At 40.7% G+C, this 22,310-nt stretch overlaps 1 protein-coding gene across 1 annotated transcript; it reads left to right on the forward strand.

Annotated features, from left to right (window-relative positions):
- The first annotated feature begins 6,287 nt into the window (after positions 1-6,287).
- EQTN (equatorin) lies at positions 6,288-12,281 on the forward strand. The gene is made up of 5 exons (XM_080668048.1): positions 6,288-6,341; positions 8,314-8,364; positions 9,529-9,588; positions 11,312-11,462; positions 11,941-12,281. The coding sequence occupies exons 2-5, from the start codon at positions 8,352-8,354 to the stop codon at positions 12,107-12,109; spliced, it is 393 nt and encodes a 130-aa protein (XP_080524174.1). The 5' UTR covers positions 6,288-6,341; positions 8,314-8,351; the 3' UTR covers positions 12,110-12,281.
- The last annotated feature ends 10,029 nt before the right edge of the window (positions 12,282-22,310 follow it).

Below are 22,310 nucleotides of genomic sequence, written 5' to 3' on the forward strand. Positions count from 1 at the left end.
ATAATGAAGGTGGGTAAGCATTGGAAGCTTTCACAGACATTATCCTAGAAAATTGATGTGTAGCAATTTTATTATTGGAAATATGGTACAGTTTAGAAGTTAAGTCTCTGCCTCCAATCCTTTGTGGAAAAAATGAAAGTCCTTCAAAGAAATTAACATATGTCTGATCTACAGTGTGTCATACTTTTTTTTTCAGAGGTTTATGTGGAACCTCTAGTTGATGAAGAACATAAAGAAGAAATTAAGCATAACATTCCTTATAATGATAAAAATGACCATCATTTTAAAGAGGAAAAAAACTGTAAGTATTTATAGTAATACATATACAAGAACTGATTATGTTGGTTTGATTTAACTTTTTAAAAACTATAATCACATTATTTTCTACTACTTAAATTTACCTTATAGACATTTCAGTGTGTAAAATGAAATTTTTAATTTCTGCGACTTTTTCCTGAGATGTTATGAAGTTTAACAATGTTATCTTGATAATTGTCTATAATTAACATGGGCTCCATTGTAGCATTATGGTTACTTATTCACATGAGTAACAACTAACTTAATTCTATGGTGAGATAACCAGAATTTATTTGGAGTTGTGTATGAGTTTCCTAGGGCTGCTAAAACAAAGTCACACAAACTGGGTAGCTCAAAGCAACAGAAATGTATCCTCTCACAATTCAGAGGCCAGAAATTGAAAATCAAATTTTGACTCTACCACGCTGTCCCCAAAGTCTTTAGGGGGGAAGGTCTCTCCTGGCCTCTTTTAGCTTCTGGTAGCTTCCTTGGCTTGTAGTAGCAGAACTCCAATCTCTGACTCATTTTCACGAGGCATTCTTCCTCTGTTGCTGTGTCCAAATTTCCCTCTTTTCATAAGAATACCATTTATATCGGATTAAGAGCTCACCCTATTCCAGTGTGACTTCATCTTAACTAAATCTGCAATGACCCTGTTTCCAAATTGGGTCACATTTGAGGTTCTGGGGGTTAGGACTTCAACATTTTTTTTTGGGGGGGGTGGTAGTGACAAAATTCAACCCATAGAAGATGACTTTAAGGTGTGTGGAAGGCCCATTAAACTTTATTCACCATTTCTCATATGGACTTTCTCTCCAGGTCTTTATAACGTCCACCATTCTAAAAAGTGAAAAGTTCCTAAGAAACTCTTGTTAAAAATTCTTTTACATTAGGATTAAATCTAGTTATTCTGGGTTTTTATTAGTATTAATCAAAGGAAAATACATATACAATGAAGTACTTTGAAAACTATAATCCATATGTTGTACTTCTATTTTTTCTTTGATGAATTATTAACCCTCTTTCAAATGTAAAAAACAAAAACAAAAAACACAACAAAACAAAAGCACCCTGATGCTCAGAGAGGTGGTTCATAGCTACCACGGAGCTGAGTCAGGAGTGATGTCAAGTCTTCCACCACCAGCTGCCTCTGCTGAGCCCCACAGGGTGCAGTCATTCCTTTTCAGGATGTACCTCCACTTGAATTAACCAAAGGCAAATAACTCAAGGGCCTGATGATTACTTTGAGTAAAGGAAAAGTCTTTCCTACACACACACACATTTATATAAAACATAAATGGAATTGGTGAAGAATTGTCTTATGACTGACTTTTCTCATTTAATAGCTTTGGAACTCTCTATCCACTATCTTACAAAGAATTAAATGATGGGCAGTTTCTCCCATGTATGCTCTTCTCAGACACTCTTGGGTATATCTCTCTTTGGATAGATAACAAGTACTGGAATTGCTGAATAAATGGTAAACCCTTTAAAATATTGATAGTTACCACCAAATTGCCCTCCAAAAGGTACCTACCAATTTGCATCCCCCAAGAGTGCTCCATAATCTCACTTACAATAAATAGTGTTAATCATATTTTGTGAATAAGTGAGAAACTTTATTAGTGTTTTTAATTTGCACCCTGATTACTTGTGAAGTTGAGTATTTTTCTCTGTATTTATTGGGCATTTAATTTCTACTTCTGTGTTTTGTCTGTTTTTATCTTTGGCCCATTTTTCTATTAGGTTATATTTTCACTTATTTGTAGGAGATATTTTTATATTTAGTATATTAACCTTTTCTCTAAAGTAAAAGTAACAAGTATTTTCTTCCAGGCGGTGGTTTATCTTTAAACTTTATGAAATAAATTTTAATTCCTTTAATTTCTGCATTGTGTATCTTGCTTAGATGAACCTCATCCAAATAGGTATTAAAATATTTTCCTAGTTTTCTTAAGTTTCATATTTTAGTTTTTAACTCTTGGGTCTTAAATTCAGTTATTTTTGTATATGACATAAAATAGGCATAAAACTTTACATGTTTCAAGGGGAATTGCCAAATGTCTAATACCAATTCCCTACTCATGTGAAACTCACATTTAATATAATTAAATTCTCATAGAAATTTAGTTAGCTATTCCCTTTTTGTTTTTCTGATCTGTCTGTCTCTGCAAAAATACCACATTATTTTTTGTTATTGTTGTTAATCTTGACCTGAGGATATATTTTTCCATTGATTTTTTATTGTTTTAGAAAGAGTGGAAGAAAGGGAGAGAGACAGTGAGAGAAATATTGATGTGAGAGAGACACATCTATTGGTTGCCTCCCGCACACACTCTAACCAGGCCTGGATCAAGCCTGCAACCATATGTGTCCTTGACCAGAATTGAACCCTTGATTCTTCCATCCATGGGCCCAACACTCTAACCACTAAGCCAAGCCAGTTAGGACAGATACCACCTTATTTTAATTTGTATACTTTTATAACTCATAACATGAATGCTAGGCTGCAATTTCCCTGTGGTCTTCATAGATCTAGAAACTTCTAAAAATTTACATTAACAGCATTGGTATGTGTGTGTGCGCACATGTATGTGTGTGTTCTGGGGGGAATAGATATATACATATCTTATATAATAAAAGGCTAATATGCAAATCGACCGAACTGTGGAACGACTGGTCGCTATGACACGCACTGACCACCAGGGGACAGACGCTCAATGCAGGAGCTGCCCCCTGGTGGTCAGTGCACTCCCACAGGGGAAGCACCACTCAGCCAGAAGCCCTGAGCTGGGTTTATGGCTGGTGAGTGCAGCAGTGGTGGCGGGAGCCTCTCCTGACTCCACAGCAGCGCTAAGGATGTCCGACTGACAGCTTAGGCCCGTCAGTAGAACATCCCCCGAAGGCTCCCGGACTGCAAGAGGGTGCAGGCCGGGCTGAGGGACCCTATGTGTATTGAATATGTATACATTCATGTGTATAAAATTTTCTGTCATTCCATGGTATTTTGGACAGAGAAGACATGTATATATGTTTAATCAGCCATCTTTATCCAATTTATCTGACTCGGGTTGGGTGGATATGTCCATTAGTTTTGCATTATAACCAATTCCACTTACAATAATGAAGAACCAGATCCTTTCTGTGCATATGCCATTATTGAAGTATATGCTTTTTAAGCGGAACCGCTTCACAGTCTAACAGAAGATTCAGGGGCAAATGAGTGTTTCTTACTTGGCTTTTTTCCCCCTATCTAAAAAACATTTATTTTTATTGATTTGAGAGAAACATCAATAAGTAGCTTTCTATATATGCCCCAATTGGGAATCCAACCCACAACCTGGGTATGTGCCCTGATCAGGAACCTAACCAGTGTCCCTTCAGTACATGGGACAATGCTGAACCAACTGAGCTACGCCAGCCAGGCCTTAGTTGGCTTTTTGATAATGTCAATACAGTGATAATATTACACATCTACAAATCTACTTTGTTACCTATTATGCACTTAAATAAGTTTTTCCATAAATTCTCCAATAATTCCTTCTCAGAAAGAGTCATTTAGCAAAAGGATACTAATTTGGCTTTTTTCCCCATGGATTTTATTTTTGACCTTTGCCCACTTCCTTATTTTGTAGATGAAGAATGTCCCAAATACTTTATTATTCTTTTTTTAAACTAGTCACTGCATATGTTCTTTAAAAAATCAGATGACGAAAAATATAAAGAAACAAAAAGTCTAAACATAGCTGGCGGCTGAAAACTTTTGTCTTACGCTTTTAGATGTGTTCACAACCCAAACTCCAACTGGCTCCCAGTCTGAAATATCCGTGAAAGCAACAACTGCTGTGGATTTTTCTCTAAGAAACTGTAAGTATGAAAGGCACCAGTGCAAATATGAACATCCCTTAAAACAACATTTCAAAACAGCGTTAGAGTACAGACTGTCAAATTACAGCGGGAAGGCTGGGGAGTGTTGGGGAGGGGGAGAAAGAGATCAACCAAAGGACTTGTATGCATGCTTATAAGCACACCAATGGACACAAGACACTGGGGGTGGGGTGGGATGAGGGCATGCGACAGGGGGTAGGGGAGGTTGGGGGAAGGTCAATGGGGGGAAAAAGGAGATATATGTACTACTATATGTAATACTTTAAACAATAATTTTAAAAAAAAGATTGGCAAAAAAAAAAAAAAAAGAAGAAGAAGCCTTCGTTCTTAAATAAGGAGACTCATGTCTATTGCACTGAGAAAGTCTGAAGGCAGGGAGGTTCTTACATTTCTTAGACTCCTATTTTGGGTTTGCATGGAAACAAAAATTAAATAACTAAATTTAGGACTAGAAAATTGTATGTCTTTCTTAGGCCCACATTTTTACTCCTTTCTGCTTTATACCTTCAGCTTCAAACATTGTTTCCTTTTGCACCTTTTCACCAAGCATGACTATTTGATAGATGACTTTGGAGGCCATTAAGTCTCCAAATGCATATAACACATCTATTACCCGGGCATGTGACAGCTCACATCTATGAAACACATAAGCACAAAACAGAATTACAAGAAAGAGGATGGAAGTCAATAGGGAAGATAGGGCATTTCTGGAAATGGCATTTCAATATTGGTAAATGACAGGCTCAGTAAACCCAATTATTAAATAAAGCCACATGACAATACTGGAATATTTTGAGCAGTTTCAAACCTTGAGACATAACTGAGACGGGGACATTTCAAGGGCATTCACTAATGAGACAGCTGACGCGTGGGACTTTTGCTTCTACAAGTAAACAAGCTCTTGAGTTGTTTGGGACAAGACACAGAATAGAGAGGCTGTTGAAGAAAACAAACCACGTACCTCAGATTCCCTTAGGAGATGGCTTATTGAGGACCCAGGGAAGAGATTCCAAAACCCTAACTTCTATTCCCACAATTCAGGTTCCCAAAGGATTGTCAGAGAAAGTTGGATTGGGACCAGTTGTTGTCATTTAAGTGGGGCTCTGACAGAGGGAGACAGGCTGTCATGGACGGGATGCTCCAGAGGAGCAAGGCGCCCCCCCCCTCGCCCCCCGAGATTAAATCTCCAGAATTATTTTGAATAACGATTCTGCTAGTCCGAAAATTCCGAGGGCAAGTAGCTGAAGCAGTCCAGACACTTTTCTCCAGAACAGAGGAAGAGGGTTGCAGAGCAGAGTTTAAGGATTTCTGGCCACTTGTTCTGGTCCTGCCTGAATCAGTGTCAACTCCGGTAGCAATATCTTTTTCCATCCTTTCTTGCCACCAAGATTCCTGTAATGGTGCTGTTTGTAGGCTCAGTCCAAATTCATTCTGTCTCTGTAGAACTCCTCCCATGGGGGGACTGCCTGTACCGCCTATGGAACTTGATTGACTCCTGTATTAAGCAAAGTTAACTGAAATTTCAGGCCAACTTCATGGGGGAAAGTATGGTCCTCCAGTCACAATAGTCCCCAAATACACTCTTACTGACGACATAGCTCCAGATGGACACATGATCGCCTGAGATATGCACTAAATCAGGCCTGGAAACCCTTGATTTGTAGCCCAAAATCTTTATATCCCAAGTTCTGTCTTGAGTAGTAAACACGCAGATGTTTCCAATTTACAAGGAAACTGATGCTGCCTCCCTTTACCAAACTGCCCTGTGCTGACAGTGTCGCTGCAAGGCGTGGGCCGGAACCATCTGAGACAGTGTGTCTGACCCAGTAGCCCTTCCTTACCTCTGGTTGCGGACCAGGATCCCAGCTTTCCCCTCTCCTGCAAAACTATAGGCATATGAATCCCGCCTCAGGCAACAACTTTACTTTTTCTTTCCCCTGCTTTGAGTTACCTCAAAAAATTGTCAGCATCTTTCTGGGATTTTTTTCCCCTCTCTCCTCTACTTTGTTCCACTTTTTAGCTTAAAAGATATGCCTAATCACAGATATGGAGTCAATATTTTAATATGCTGATAACCCACTTATCCCTTTTCCTAGATAAACTCAATGAGACAACTGGAACACCCATTGAAGAACCCTCGATAAAAAGAATTCCAAGTACTAAAGTTACTACACTGTAGTCATACCGGGAGCATATCATTATATGAGTAAAAATTTAAGTTTCATTACTCTGAGTATTTCATAAAATAATAGCATGCTTAAAGAACTTGTACTGCTACAGTTCAAAGTCACTCTAAAATCTTTTTAAAAAAATGTTTTTATTGGTTTTAGAGAGGAGGAGGAGGAGGAGAGAGAGAGAGAGATATATCAATAGATAAACATTGATCCATTGCCTCCCACACGCACCCAACCTGGGACCAAACCCTTAACCTGTGCATGTGCCCTGACCAGGAATCAGGAGGACACTCAGCCAGCTGAGCCACACCATCTAGGGCGCTAAAATATTTTAAACCAAGAAAATCTAAGGGTCAATTTTCAGATGTATTTGACAAGGGGTAGGAAATGAGCTCTTTTTAGAATACAATTTTATTTTAATAAAAAGTATTAAATTTATATTTATGCATATATTTATATGAAATGTATTTATATTTAACATAAACACATAATTAATATATATTTCACATAAGATATAAATATATATAAATATTTAATACATTTTAATATAATATTTTTTAATCCTCACCTGAGGATATTTTTCCATTGATTTTTAGAGAGAGTGGAAGAGAGAGGGAAAGACAGAGAAATATCAATGTGAGAGAAACGCATCGATTGGTTGCCTCTTGCACATGCCCTGACTGGGGCCTGGGCCAGGGAGAAGCCTGCAACCAAGGTACATGCTCTTGACCGGGTTTGAACCCAGGACTCTTCGGTCCACAGGCCGATGCTCTATCCACTGAGCCAAAATGGCTAGGGCTTAATATACCTTTTAATAATTAAATAAAAATTTCTACCTGCTCGAGGAATAAACTTTTCTCCGCATAGAGGCAATGATTAATGTTTCCTAAGATTATTTGTGGAGGTGTGGCTGTAAGATGCTGCAAAATAAAAAATAATCATTTTACTTTCCTGCCAAGAATATTGTCCTTATAAAATATTTGTGAAACCATAACAACCCAGGAAGTCTTAAGTGAGTGGTTTAATTGAGGACAATGGACCTGTTGTTACACAAAACTATTTTCTCCAGTTCATGCAATATAAGTATGTTACTAATATGATTACCCTCAATTCATTTGCATCTTTAACACCACTAAACATAAAAACCTTTATTTAGCTTTTGATATGTTTAAAAATAGAAATCTGATCATGCTGGTATTTTACTTCTTCAATATCTTTAGTCATTTGCACTAAAGTTTTAGTTTACTAAAAGTAAATGAAGAAGAAAATACTAAAGAACCATCTAGAAAGAATATTCAAAATTTTAAAGTTACAGCACTATAGGCATATCTAGAGCATATCACTATATGAGTAAAAATTTAAGTTTCACTACTTAAATTTGGGGTCACATTCTAACCTCTAACTGGGCAGTCAAGTCTGACGTGACCTAAACATTAAAGAACGTTTCAGTCTCTTCCCTGGTCATATGCCCCATCCACATTCTTCATTCCAGACTTCCTGAAGCTCCAAGAGCTTGCCCAACCTGTTATGGTTCTGAGTCTGCTCACAGTGGAATGACCTCCCTCTGGACTTGTTTGCTTGGCAATGTCTAGCCCTCTGCGCCTGTATTAAAGCACCATCTCCCCTTTGAAGGGTTTCCAGCTTTTGCAAGTTGATTTTGGTCCCTCCATGAATACCACCTGTGCGTTTCCTTTAACGCCCTCCTTATCCTACAACATAATTGGCAGTGATTCCTGTCTGCTTTTGAAATCGAGTGTGTTCCTTGAGCATATAAGACTGTGGTGTTCATTTCTGTCACTTCACTGCTAACTACAGGTCTTGTACATGGTAGAAGCTCAAGAGGTAACTATTAAATGACTAAACTAACAAGTGAATGAATGAATGTTCTGGCACAAATTTACTAAAGCCAAATTACCTTATTTTGTCATCCTGTTCTATTTTGTTTTTTAAACAGAAACAACTGAGGGTCCAAATGAGCCTGCATTTTGGACAATGTTAGCTAAAGGTAAACTCATAGTAGTTAGGTAACTGGGAAAATGATTTTTTCTGTTCCAGAGCCTTATGTAAGAAAGCCAAGATCAGTGTAAACAGTTCCAATACTAAGAATGAATGTCAACATTTTGCTGCCATCATCACGTGTAAATGCAGAACACATCCAGAAGGCTGGTCAAGTGTTTCGCTTTTTCTGATTCTCCTCTCAAAAGTTTCATGCTCCTACAAATGTTGCAATCAATTTTTTTAAGATTAAAAATTTTTAAATAAGGTTCTTGCCCAATATAGTCCCTCTTTGTGTTAGGAGCAGCATGCACATAAGCACATGGAAATATATAAATAAATGCAAAGTACATATCAAAATATATGCATGCGTAAAATTAATGCATACATCATAAATATTTAAGCATGCATTATAAACATAATGCACATATCATACATGAATTGCATGTTTACTGTAGAAGCACACATGTATAAATGTAATATCACACACATATATGCATGCAATAGAAATGTAAGACATATGCCATATTCAGTTGATCTTCAATATTTGCATATTCTGTATTTGAGAATTTACCTACATCTGAGATTTATTTGTAACCCCCAAATCAATGCTAGAGCACTTTTGCAGTCATGTGCAGACAGGCTCAGAGCAGCGAAATGTTTTAATTGCCTGTTGCTCACATTCCTAGCTGAGGTGGAAAAAGGCAGCATCCCGCCTTCTTTTTTCAGCGCTCATACTGTAAATGCGTGTCATTTTTGTGGTCTATTTAATGCTACATGTATTTCGTGTTTTCTGTGGGTGATTATGCTGTTTAAAATGGCCCCCAAGTATAGCATTCAAATGCTAGTGGAGAAAAACCTTATGGAGAAAATGTGTGTTAGATAAGCTTTGCTTAGCGGGAGTTATAGTGCTGTTGGCTGTGAGTTCAATGTAATGAATCAGCCATATATACTAAAATAAAGTATCTTTAAACATAAACACACATAAAACAGGGCTTTGCATTGATTGGTTGATGGAAATGTTGTGACCTCGCAGGATCCTAACCCTGTATTTCCTCTATATTATAAAAATAACTAGCATGAATAAATGAGAATAAACTGTATGTATTACACATGCACACAATGTCAGTAAGTGAATTTTGTTTCCCATAACACCAATTTATTGTTTTTACAGCTTTAAATGAAACAGTGCCAGAGGAAGAACCAAGAGATCAATTATTTCAAGCAATTCCAAGTAAGAACAAAATACTTCAATGAAATGAATGCATACATGCCGGCACACATTTTAGTGCCTGTGTGGTGAGACTGTTTTCTGGTAAGGTGTATGTCAGAGGGGAGTGTGGTGGCTAACATAGTAGCAGAGCGGACATTCCTGTTTTAGGAAAGTTGCGGATTTCAAGCATGCTCTCCAGTTACCGTACTGCACATGACTATTTAATTCTGTCTTCCTGTTTTGTAACTTCTATTCCTGAACCAGATAAACCAAATGGAGGAGTAGGCAAGTGAATAAAGTATAGAATGCAGTTTGCTTTTTTAATGAACAGACTCTATTTTTAGAGTGATTTTAGGCTTACAGGAAAAGTGAACAGAAATTATAGAGAGTTCTCATATATTCCACTGCTTGGTTTTCCCGCTTATTAACACTTTGTATTAGTGTGGCACCATTTTTACAATTTACTAGATGCCTGATGAACGAAGATCATGCAGAATGGGCCTTCTTTACCCTGGCTGCCAGCACAGCCTTTGCTCCGGCCCAGAGCTACCTTTCCACCTTCCCGCCTTCCCATGCTGCCCAGAGCCTGGAGCGGCTGGGGCAGTGCAAAATGCCTGTGTCATCACCATGGCAATGATGCAAACATCCCGCCCCCGGACGCTGGGAGCCTGTGTATGCAAATTAACCTACCATCTTTGTTGGGTTAATTTACATACTCACTCCTGATTGGCTGATTGGCATAGTGGAGTACAGTCAATTTGCATACTTCTCTTTCATTAGTGTAGATGAGCCAATATGGATGCCTTTTCAATGAAAGCCCAATGGCAGGTTAATTTGCATACACAGGCTCCGAGCGGCCAGGGGCGGGGCGGGATGCTTGCATTGTTGCCATGGCAACGACACAGGCTTTCCACACTGACCCAGCAGCTCCAGGCCTCTGGGCAGTGTGGGAAGGTGGAAAGGTGGCTCCGGCAGCCAGGGGAAGGAAGGCCCATTCTTGCATGAATCTTCATGCATCGGGCCTCTAGTCATTATATAAATTAAGTATACAAATATTTAGTCAGACATATCTAAAAAATAAAAATTTGACAGCAAAGATATATTTTCATTAATAGATTTAGTAAAAAGACCTGACATATCTGAATCTGGACATATCTTTATTATAGAATTTATTTTAGAAAGTTAAGTAAGTTTCCATTTCTTTTTTTTTAACGTCAAGTATACTAGGTTTGAACTCAGTAATAAAAGGGCAAGTTCAGTTCTTAAGCCTCATGGAGAAAGCATCATTTTAGCTGAAAAGAAAAATCAATGCATGTCCCAATAGGAGAACTGCATCTTTTTCTTTCGAAGGATGTGTGTAAACTCATATTGTTAGTAGTAATCTCTTTAGAGTCGTGAACTGGTTTTTACTAGTCAGAGAGGAAGTCTGCTACATACACATTTTAATATAACCTGGGTTTGAAACCAAATTTTATCACTTACCAGCTCAGTGCCACGGCAAATTCAGACACTCTGGGATCCTGTGAAATGGAGCTAAGGACAGCTTCTCAGGGTGCTGGGAAGATTACACGGGAAAAGTTAAGAGTCTGGGCCACCATAGCCTTCTCCTTGCGTTGCCTGAGGGCAGGAGAGTGGTTGTGACTGTTCCTGAGGGTGGAAGGCCTGCAGTGGCTTTGTAATGTTTACCCACCAGAAAACCCTGCGGACACAAGGGCCCTTTCCATTGCATTTTCTTTCTTCTCAGGCTCTGATTTGAATGCTACGAGTGAAGACAAAGGGGTAGAAGCACAGGATGACAAGTTAAAATTAATGCTGGGCATCTCACTGTTGACCCTCCTCCTTTTCACCATCCTCCTGGCATCATCTAGTGCCTTGCTGTACAAGCTGAAGACCACGTAAGTCTACAGACCTCTGGAAGGTCTGTGAAACGCACGATGTGACGCTCCCAGTTGCCTCTCCAGCAGACTGTCAGGAAATGTGACTCCCAAATGTATGCGGACGGTATTCAGCAGGCCACATTTCCCTGATTCAGAAAGAAGCATGGGCTGTCTGTGAGGGAAGGCCCTCTTTAAACATGTCCCCAATATTTTAAAATAATCTTCTAGAAATAGAAACCACCCTAATCAACTGGGAAGGAAAGAGCATCTGGCTAGGCATCCTTTGTTGAAAGCCTTGGAACAAAAGGGCCACCACTCTGTTCTAAATAGCACACCTGCTTAGGGTCTAGCAGTTTTCATTCATTTTCATAGCGTGCTACCAAGTATGCGAGAGATTGGACAGAATCCACACACTGGTTTAACGTTTGTGATACTGTTTTGAGTTGCGCTGCAAACGTACATCACTTAAAACAATTGTTGATGTATGTTTTTTCAGTTATAACAAGCAACTTGATCGTCAGTACTCTGTCCACCCGGAGCTGGCATCTCTGTCCTACTTCCAGCCGGCCGAGGGCGTCTCAGACTCATCCTTTTCTAAGAGCGCCGAAAGCAGCACCGTCTTGGACCCAGGAACCATGACAGCCTCGGATGACTACATGCGTTAGACCTCAGAGAGAGGATGTTCCCACTGATAAATAGAGAACTTTAGTTTTGTGTCATAAAAAATATCTTTCTTTGTGAATCACACGGATGTCATGATTTAGAAACTCTGCTGAGACATTTACATTTTTCTGGTGTCTTAAAAGGAGGACGTTTTCAATAAAATTCTCTCGGCTATAAAAATTAATGGAAAAAATAAAAGGAAATAATTTAAGGTGCGGAAAACTCATCAAGTAAAAATAATCCTAGAAAGTGACTTAAGAAACGTATTCACTCTAGGCTGTTTCATTTTTAATCCCCAAGGTATTTTTGTTGTTGTTGTTGTTTGCTTGCTTGCTTATTTTGTTTTGATTTTTAGTGAGAGAGGAAGGGAGAGAGAGATAGAGAGAGAACATCAATGTGAGAGAGAAACATTGATTGGTTGCCTCCCTCCCATATATGCCCCAACCAGGGGATTGAACCCACAACCTAGGGAGGATGCTTCAACTGAGCCACCCGGCCAGGGCATTTAAATGAGGACATACATACCTATTTACCTTACCTGAGGGCATTTTGAGGACTTTCAGGGCTATCACCATGACCTATGCCCCTCCCACCACCAAAGCAAAAAGAATACACCTGTATGTTTTACTGGCAAAACAGTTGTGCCATATCAGGAGATGAAACTAAATTAATACAAAAGACTCCTAGCATTCTTGAACTGTTTAAAAGTCATAAGGGCTGCTCCCCTGGGACAAACAATAAGAAAAAAAATTTTTTCCCCTCCCATTTCTAAAGTATCCATAAACATTTGAGACAACATGGTGTACCAGCAAAAAGAACGGCAGGAGTCCCAGCATATAACTTCTTAGAGAGGGATTCATGGACCCGAGTCTTTTAGAGCTGAAGGGCCCTTCCTTCTCTCTTCCCCCAGGGATCCTGGCTCATCATGCTCTATTGCAGGGGTGAGGAACATCCAGCTGCAGGCTGTTTAAGGCCTGAGAAATCATTGGGTTTGGCACTGCCAAGGCATTAGGGGTGAGTTAATTAAATGTTTGACCAAACATAGCAGGCTAATTTTTAAGTTGATCATTTAGTTATAAATGATGTTATAAATAGCCAAATGGCCCTTGGCGGGACAAAGGTTCCCCACCCCTGCTCTATTAGAAGAAAAGAAAAACATCTCAAAGGCTAATTCAGCTTATTAGTGACTTCCCAGGCCCTAATAATCCCAGGAGTGTTTCAATTTACAAAGAAGACCAATGGAATGATGGTATGTTTTCCCTTTTGTGGATCAGTTTCACCTGGAAGGATTTCAGGGCCCTGTGTCAGGTAGTATGTGTGGATATGTGTGGATTGAGAAGAGGAGGAGAACTTAGGACAGGTTTCATTGTCCTAAATCCTCATCTACTGTATTGGAGGCACTTCGTATTTTACATCACATTGACAGCTACTCCCCTATGGAAGGCAAGTTTCTTTTACAGCTCAAGAAACAAACACCAGACCACATGTTTGAGAGGCGAAGCTAACATGTGCTTCCAAACTGAGGTTCCGTGATCCATGAAGGTTAACAGTCCAATTTTTAACAAAAGTCAAAGGAGGTTGTCCAGGAGCAAGACAGGCCCTGCCTCCAGAAGGCAGGAGGTTCCTTAATTCGGGAGTTCTTTCAGCTGCTGGGGAATTGTTTTCCCTCCCTCCAGCTGAGGACAGACACACACTTCACACCCACCTGCCGCCTGGCCTACCATCTGTTCTCAGCATCATTGCTCACCTCCCATTTTCTCTCCTGACCACACCGCAGCCTCACTATTGGCTGGGAAAGCTACAAAGCTCCGCCTTTGAGTAGCCATGGACTATATAAGATGTTACCCTGCTGGACAAGAGGTGTGAGGGCAGGTGCCCACTTAGCCCTGATCTTGCTAAAAACATCCATAATTCTGAGCCAGTGGTGGTAGCCTTGACCAATAGTGCTACCCTCTGCGGGTTACTTTTGTCATTTTCCAAGCCCTTCCGAACGGAGAAATGCAGTGGGAACTGAGGCAAGCGGTTGCAGCTGCTTCCAGGTGCCGAAAGCCATGAGGAGTCTGTGGGTGGGAAAGGGCCCGTGGGAAGACTGTCAGAGGCTTGGGGAGAGTGACTACCAACCATAACCATTCTTGGGAAATGCCCCGTCTTTTCTTCGTTGGAAATAGGTGTAATAGTCACGTTTGAATCATACAACTTGTCTCCAGTGCTTAAGTATTGTAGAGTGAGCAAGTTAATCATTATAGCATTACCCTGGCTGAAAGGGCTAAAAGAAATAACTATTTTTTAAAATTGGCTTGTCATCCTCCGCGGGCATACTTGCAGGCCCATTGTGAAGTGTGGTCCAGGTACTGGGGTGGGGAGGGACCTTGTTGGTGACCAAGGTCTGCTCCCCACTTCGCCGGTGTGGAAGCCCAAGGGTCGTGCAGCCCAGGCTGGAAAGAGTGGAGGGGTGGTCTTCTCATTGGGTCCCTGCTGATCTTCTATTCCGTGGCTAAGCCTGCATTTCCTGAACAGGTTCTCTGGGCCCAGGGAAGGACATAAACCCCTCTGGAACCTGTCCGTGTCTCCCCCATTCTGAAACACCCTCGTATGTCCTTTCTCTGACGCCCATAACCTGCTCTTCCCCTGCCCTCAAACAGGGATTTCTGTTTCCCCCTTCCCAAACTACTTTAGGGCAATTCCTAGAGCGGCTGTTGTGGGCAGGAGACAGACAAGCGCTGGCCTTAAACTAGCAGCCAAGATGTTCCAGGGTCCCCAGGAGTCTCCTCCCAGCCTCACACCCAGGGGCTAGTCCTTGGTCCCTCTTTCCTTGTCCTTCCCACGGAGAGTGTTCTGAGAGGCGCCGAGCAGTGAGGGCGCCTCGGGGGTTCTGTTTAAGGGCATTTTTCGATGACCTTATGGGGCGGGGGGGTGTCACACAGATCCTGAAACCCGGGGAGGGGCGTCCAGGGGGTGTTGGGAAGGTGGTTGGGTGGGCTCCCTGCCCCAAAGCGTCTCTTTGGGTGCGAGAAGAGGGCGCTTCCCCCAGGAGCAGCTGAAAGCTCTGCTCAGCTGCCCCGCTCTGCGAGGGTGCGGGCGCGCGCGCGGTCTCCTCTAAGGGCCAGCGTTTGCCAGCTCCTGGGAGCGAGGGTCCTAGAAGGGTGCGCAGCAGAGCTGGTAAGATGCGTGCGTGGTCTCCTGCGGTTTCTCCTCTCTCCCCGGCACACATCCCTGCGTGGCGTGGGGTTGTTATTAAGGGCTCCCTGTGTCTGGTGGAAAGCGGGGGGCGGGACCCAGGTTGGGCAGAGAGTAATGGTAAATGTGAAGGAGCTGCTCCCAGTCGCCGCGAGCCTGAGCGAAGATTCTGGGTGTGCCTTCCAATGGCACAATTAGCCCTCCGAATCTAGCTGCCGAGAAGCACAACTTTTTAACTTGTGAAATGGAGGAAATGCATAATCGCTCCCCCCTACCCCCCCCCCCCCCATCGCACCCCGAAGCACTGCTTAAGCAGCCCTCTCTGAATCACAAAGGCAGCCAAATAAACCCAGCTTTTGCCAGAAAGTAATTCTGGCTGATTGTCCGGAGTTGACTTCCCTTTCCAGGTTTATTTAAAGAGAAATTAGAGCCAGACGTTTATGTTTGGACCCGGGATAATTGTCCTTGTGCCTGCTGGCCCCTTCTCCCTCCTCCATCAAAATGCCATACACCTTGTCACACACTTAGTTCTGGATTTCAGTGGAGTTCGTGTCTTAGAAAATGAATGATAAATTAAAAGGCTATCAAGCCAGGAGAAAGCTCATTGTGTAAAGAGGAAGCACGTGTGTGTTATCCAAACTTGTAAGTTATCTAAAATAAATTCAGAGTTTTAAAAAGCAAAATTTGGACCACATCTCATATCTGAAATCTCTTGTTTGGGAGAAGGGGAAAGTGTGTAAATTATCCCATAATTGATACAGGAGGGCTTATCTTGGAAAGAGGGAAGAGGTGGAAAGGAAGGAGCCCTTTCTACCCCTGGAGTTTAGTTTGTTTTCTTTTTAATATATTTTTATTAATTTCAGAGAGGAAGGGTGAGGGAGAGAGAGATAGAAACATCAATGATAGAATCCTTGATCGGCTGCCTCCTGCAGGCCTCCTGCTAGGAATCAAACCCACAACCCAGGCATGTGCCCTGACCAGGAATCGAACCATAACCTCCTGGTTCATAGGTTGATGCTCAACCACTGAGCCACACCGGCTGGGCTTGAGTTTAGTTTTATTTGTTGATTTTTTAACGTTTGTTGGTAGGGGTATGTGTTTTGTTTTATTTTGTGTTTGAGACATTCTATAGAACATCGGGACCTTAGAATGTTGGGACTACTAAATTAAGAAAAGACTACTACTTTAAATAATAGGTCTGTGTAAGAGGCATTCAGCAATTTGAATTGTTTCCAAATTGTCCATGTTTGGTAAATAATAAGGTGAATAGCGTATAGCCAACCTATGTCACATTTGACACAGTTTGATAATTATGTATAAGCCTGGCCTGTCCCACTGCTGTACAGTGATAAGGCACAAGTGTGCTTTGATCAGTCATGGGAATGAGCTAGACATTTGAAAGACTTTAACAGTGATGGTCATTGACTTCTCATTCTCCTTCTAAGAGCTGACAGCTCCCTGTGTTTAAAGCTGGGTTCGAAAGAGTTAATGATGGAAAACCACTTGTTCGGGATATCTGGAGTCTGCACTTCATCTTGTGTGATTTTTTAAAGGTAAAACAAAACTCCCCTTCCATTGACAACAGTAGGCGCAGCTCTGGAAGAAGACTAACTTCAATAGTCTTGGAGAAAAGCGGAAGAAACTCTTAGAGTTTTATTTAATGCTTAAAGAGCTACTGCGAAGCCCTCTGGTCTCCTTGAGTGACTCAAATGTGTGACACAATTTTCCTGAACATACCGGTAGCCCTCTTCCAAAGGGGAGGAGGAATGAGCCATCAAAGAACAAAGAGAGTCAACCATGGATGTCCAGCACAGATCCTGAAGACATCTCTCGCTCAGTTATTCCACAGGGCTGCTGGGGGCATCTGGAGCCTAGCAGGATGAGGCTGAAATGCAGACTTCCACCACTGGAATATATCTGCAACTGAAAATTGCCACAAGTCCCTGGAGAGCCAAGGGCCTTCTGTTTCACCAATAAGAATTAAAATAAATCTTCAAGATTCTGATGAAAGTGACCTTGCGCTAGATGTACATCCCATGATGCCTACTTCTAAGAAATCGAAACCATTTAGAGGCTTCAAACATCAAAATATGGATGAAAGGATACATATAACATCCCCAGAGGAGAGAAAGCTTCAAATTACAAGAGGAAAACATAGATAAAACCCAACTAACCATACAAATAGATGATGATGGTAACAAATCAGAACCACCAAAATCTCTGGTATTAAACGTAACATACGTATTAAACGTAACATAAACTTGTGTGGTGTCATAAGCCACATTTCTAACATGGGTGATACAAAGTATATCTGTATTTCAGAAGAAAGTGTATTTTGTCCATCTCTCAGTGGCAAAGAAATGCAGAATGAAAAGCATAATGAAAGTTATCCAAAGAGCAAAAAACATCTAAAAACAATTTATGATACTCAAAAGGAAGAAAGTGAATGTCGGTGTTCACAAAGCCAACCCCATATCTCTTCAGCAAAGTTTGCTTTTGATAAGAAGCTTACTGAAGACACTTCCTCTGGTTCTGATGACGCTACAGAGGAATGTCTTCGAATTTTCAATGAGGTCGCAGAAAAGTGAAGCTTGTGAGGGAGAGAATGCTAAGCAGGTTGGTCAGATTTTTTTAAATCCTTTTTCTAAATCTAAGGGGGTCTCCCTTAAATACATAGTCTCTATATATCCTAAACTCTATAGAATATATATTGTGTAACATGTGCATATAATATATATATTCTAATGCCTGTGATTGATAATATATAAAGTGGGGAAACGTTGTTTACAGTTGTGAGTACACCGAACACTTTATTCTTATTATTAATTATTGTATTATTTTACATATGAACAACTGTAAACCTCCTTTTGCTCCACCCTGAATTGGAACGATAAGGCAAAAACCCTGATAATTGGCCATCCAGTGTCTTGCAGACTTGACAGTTCCAGAGGCCGTGATGTTACATACAGTGACTTTTGATTTCCCAACTTAGAACAGTCTTTTCTGGGGAACTATGCCTGTCAAATTATCCAAATTAAATTATTTTTTAATAAGCTGCCCAGTATTTTGTACCTTGCATTGCTGTGGCTCTCCACAAAACATGCTAAATTTGCCTTAACTATGCTGAAATTGGATACTTTGTACCTTTTCCCCACTAGGCTTCAGGAAAGCAAATGGAATTGGATATGTTGTATTACCAAACATTTCTGGACCGAAAAAGAGAATTGCACACACTGCCATGTTTGATGTAAGTCATTTAGACTCAGGGCCTCTCTCTCTTTCTCTCTGTCTCTCCACATGTTACAGTGCATACCTTGCCATTTCTAACATTAAGTGTATTATGGTACTTATGTCCCGTTAACCACCAGGGGGCACATGTGGGCAGTCAGTAAACTGATTCCTACTTATAAGCATTTTCAACATCCTTTATATTTTTTCCCCACATTATCTAACATTTTCATTAAAAACAGACATATTGTTATTGCATAGCCTTTTACCCATAAATTAAAGTCATCCACATTATTTGCAGATTCTGTATTTTCAAATTCACCTATTCACTAAAATTAACTTAAAACCTCCAAGTCAGGACTTATGCTTTTGTGGTCCATTGTAGACATGCAGGTTCAAAAGTGGTTTATGTCCTTCCTAGGGCCCAGAGTCAGATACACAGGTATTCACTGGTTTCTTTCCCTTCTCTCTCTCTCATGAAGAAAGTGTTTTGGAAGCTAACATTGTTTCCCCTTAATTGCTAATGTTGAGGTGTTTATAGTTTCCGTTTTACTGTCCTACATACCCCTCCCCCCAGTTCCCAGTTCTTATATTTAAGTCATTGTTGGTTTCATCATTGATTTTTTTTCTTAAAATCTCACAAATTGAAGTGACTGGATAAAAGAGATATGAAGGCTTGAGATTGTTGCTATGAAAATGTGCAAAGTGCCAAGGATGCGAAAGAAGGGGGCACAGGATTTTGAAGATCCGGTCAAGGTTGAAGACAACATCTGTGTTGTGGTCTCGGCCTGCATAATTGGATGATGTTTCTTGGGCCAGGTCAACAGCAGAGGTACAGGAAGGGAGAGGTTGTCATTGGAGCCATTCTTCCATGGGGCTCCAGCAGGGAGGGGAAGAAGGGGCAGGCAGTAGGAGAAGATGTTGAGAGAGAGTTGAGGTGGAATCAGAGCAGGATAAAAGACTGATGGTGGAGGGCAGCTGAGGCACCAGGGCAAATGGGGGAAAGAGGGGAGGAGGAAGGATGAAGGTGGTCAGGACATTGGCAATTGCAATTCACCTTCAAAGTACAACCCCTAAGAACTCTGCTTCCAGGAGTCAATTTTTCCTGTTCATCATGTGATAACTAAAAACGTGTGCAGAGGGTAGCATTAGATCACTTGCACAGTAATGTCCTTAGAAGTATTTAAGGGTAAGGTAAGACACATGCTAGGGTCAGCCACCCTGCCTTGTAAAGCTTGCTTTTTTTGATTTTGATTCTTCGGTTGGTTTGCAGATCTCGGTGGCTTAGAGACATGATACGGCTTTGTGAAGGTGCCCTTGGATCTGCGGTGTCAGGTCGCCAAGGTAGGGTTTGTCACCAGAAAGCTGCTTGTTTCAGAACAGGAGTTGCTGCCTCCAGCTCAGACCTTGGGGACCAGTAAGCATTTGAAAGAATTAATTAGCTAAGTTTCAGTAGATGAAATTTTTATGAGCTTAATTGCTCTTGCAAAAACATTTAATAATTTATTTAGCAGTGTTTATTTCAGCTTCATGTTCATGTCCAAAAAGAATACCTCCGTGGCTTTGTGAGATTCCCACCGCCTGACGGTAATCACGGTGTTTTTGCTGCGAATTGTGAGATGGGGTGTCGCTTTTAGATTTTACCTTAATGCATAATTACAACTGAAAGGTGTGGAACACCATACATGAGATAAAGCACTCTCCTAGGCTTTATCTCTCAGTTCCACGTCACTCTGAAATGTGGTCCACACACTGTCAGGTGAAGCAACTGAAGCTGAACAGGGTTAGGTGACGTGGCAGAGTTCCTGCTTAGTAAAGGATGGAACCAGGCATTGGTCCATGAGCCTCTTTTTCTTTTTCTTTCTTTCTTTTTTTTTTTTTTTTTTAATCCTCACCCGAGGATATTTTTCCATTGATTTTTAGGGAGAGTGGAAGAAAGAGGGAAAGACAGAGAGAAACATCGATGTGAGAGAAACATATCAATTGGTTGCCTCCTGCACGTGCCCAACTAGGATCGGGGTCAGGGAGGAGCCTGCAATCAAGGTACATCCCCTTGACTGGAATCAAATCTGGGACCCTTTGGTCCACAGGCTGACACTCTATGCACTGAGCCAAACTGGCTAGGGCCATGAGCTCCTTTTTATTTATTATTGACCTTTGTATATTACCAGTGGGGGTTCTACTCCTCAAATTGCTGAAATTATATGGGTAGAAAATGTAATGAATACTGATGTTATCCCCAAAGTCAGAATAAAAGTTTTAGTAAGTACTTTTTGAAACACTATTGTTTATAGAGACAGTAAAATATTTATAGGGATTTATCTTTCATATGAGAATCAATACTAAAAAGGAGGGAGAACAGCACTTGGAATCATGAGAGCTGGGAAGGCCCCGCCCTCCCCCCCCCCCCCCCCCCAGCTGCAACCCCAGAGCAATTCTCCTTTGATGCCCTAATCTGTAAATTGTGGGGTAATAACCTCAGGTCACTGTGAGAATCAGATGAGCTAACCTATGGAAAGTGCTTTGTGGGTGTCAGCTATCACGTGAGCGGTCATCTTCAACAAAACATGTACATTAAATATTTATTCCCTGTAGGATATTAGGGAAGCAGATTTGTAAAGTTAATTGTAATAAATACAGAAGGGCAGTGTTCAGTTTTCAAGCTCAGGTCTTTAAGTGAATACAGTGTAGACTGCTTCCAGCTTAGAAATCAAATACCATTGCGTGTTGTCCACTATGGTGCCATGTTTATGTAACCGAGGTATTTTCCATTTTTCAGTCAGCAAGGTCTATAACTGCAGTTACCAATATGGTAGCCACTTGCCACTTGTAGCTATTTAAGCTTAAGTAAATTAAAATTCAGTAAAGTTAAAAATTCAGTTTCTCAGTCTACACCAGCCATGTTTCAAATACTCATTAGCCATATATGACAAGTGGCTAACATATTAGACCACACAGAAATACAGAAGGTTCTATTGGATAAGGTTGATTTCTAATGAAAATAATTGTAAAGGCAGAGCCAAGAGGAAGAACTTATTAGCATAAATATTACTAACATTAAGGGGAAAATGAAAACTTAGACCATTTTTCATATGACTGTCAGATCCACTGGCTTTTGTTGGCAAAACTGAATGGTATTAAATTATATTCTAGCTAGAAATATTTCTTTAATATATCTCAGATGTTAAAAGAAAATACATTTCCTTAATATGACACTAATATTTCCCCCTTTTAGTGCTGTTCAGCCAAAGGCCTGGAACTTTCTCGAGTGACCGTGGTTGATCCCAGATTCCAGGTGGTCTTCAGTACATTGTGAAACCAGATGGAGAAGTCATTGACTATAACACAAGGTGTGCATCATAGAAAGGTATTCGTTTTTGAAACTCTCGAACATTCAATGCATAGTTTCTATGAAGTTTTAGTTTAGGTACGTTTATTGAGTCAACTTGAAAGCAAGAGCTGCACTATTTTCTTTTAATTCATGTTTTCATTTAAAAAAGTATTTTATTAAGTACCTGCTAAAATTGTATATACACTGTGCTAGGCCCTGAGTTACAAACCCCAAATAAGAGACAAGGCCTCAGACCTCATGGTGTTTACATGTTGAAGTGGTAGGTAGGAGTCTAGAGAAACAGGCAAAAATATTGAGTAAAGTATCTTATTCATTCATTTGTTCAATCAATCAGTTCCTTCTCAGAACACCATAGAATTATTCCCATTAGGTAAACATTTCTATAATCTTGTAAATTTGACCTTGAGTATACATTGCCTTGATATAGCATCAAAGTAATGGCTCAA

The sequence above is a fragment of the Plecotus auritus genome (genome assembly GCF_963455305.1).
Source record: "Plecotus auritus genome assembly, chromosome: 5".
NCBI classification, from domain to species: Eukaryota; Metazoa; Chordata; class Mammalia; order Chiroptera; family Vespertilionidae; genus Plecotus; species Plecotus auritus.

Bases quoted from the DNA above. Each gene is read 5' to 3' on its own strand.
- EQTN (XM_080668048.1), top strand. The intron at 9,589-11,311 runs GTAAGAACAAAA...CTTTCTTCTCAG, and splicing joins ATTATTTCAAGCAATTCCAA to GCTCTGATTTGAATGCTACG. The intron at 11,463-11,940 runs GTAAGTCTACAG...ATGTTTTTTCAG, and splicing joins CTGTACAAGCTGAAGACCAC to TTATAACAAGCAACTTGATC.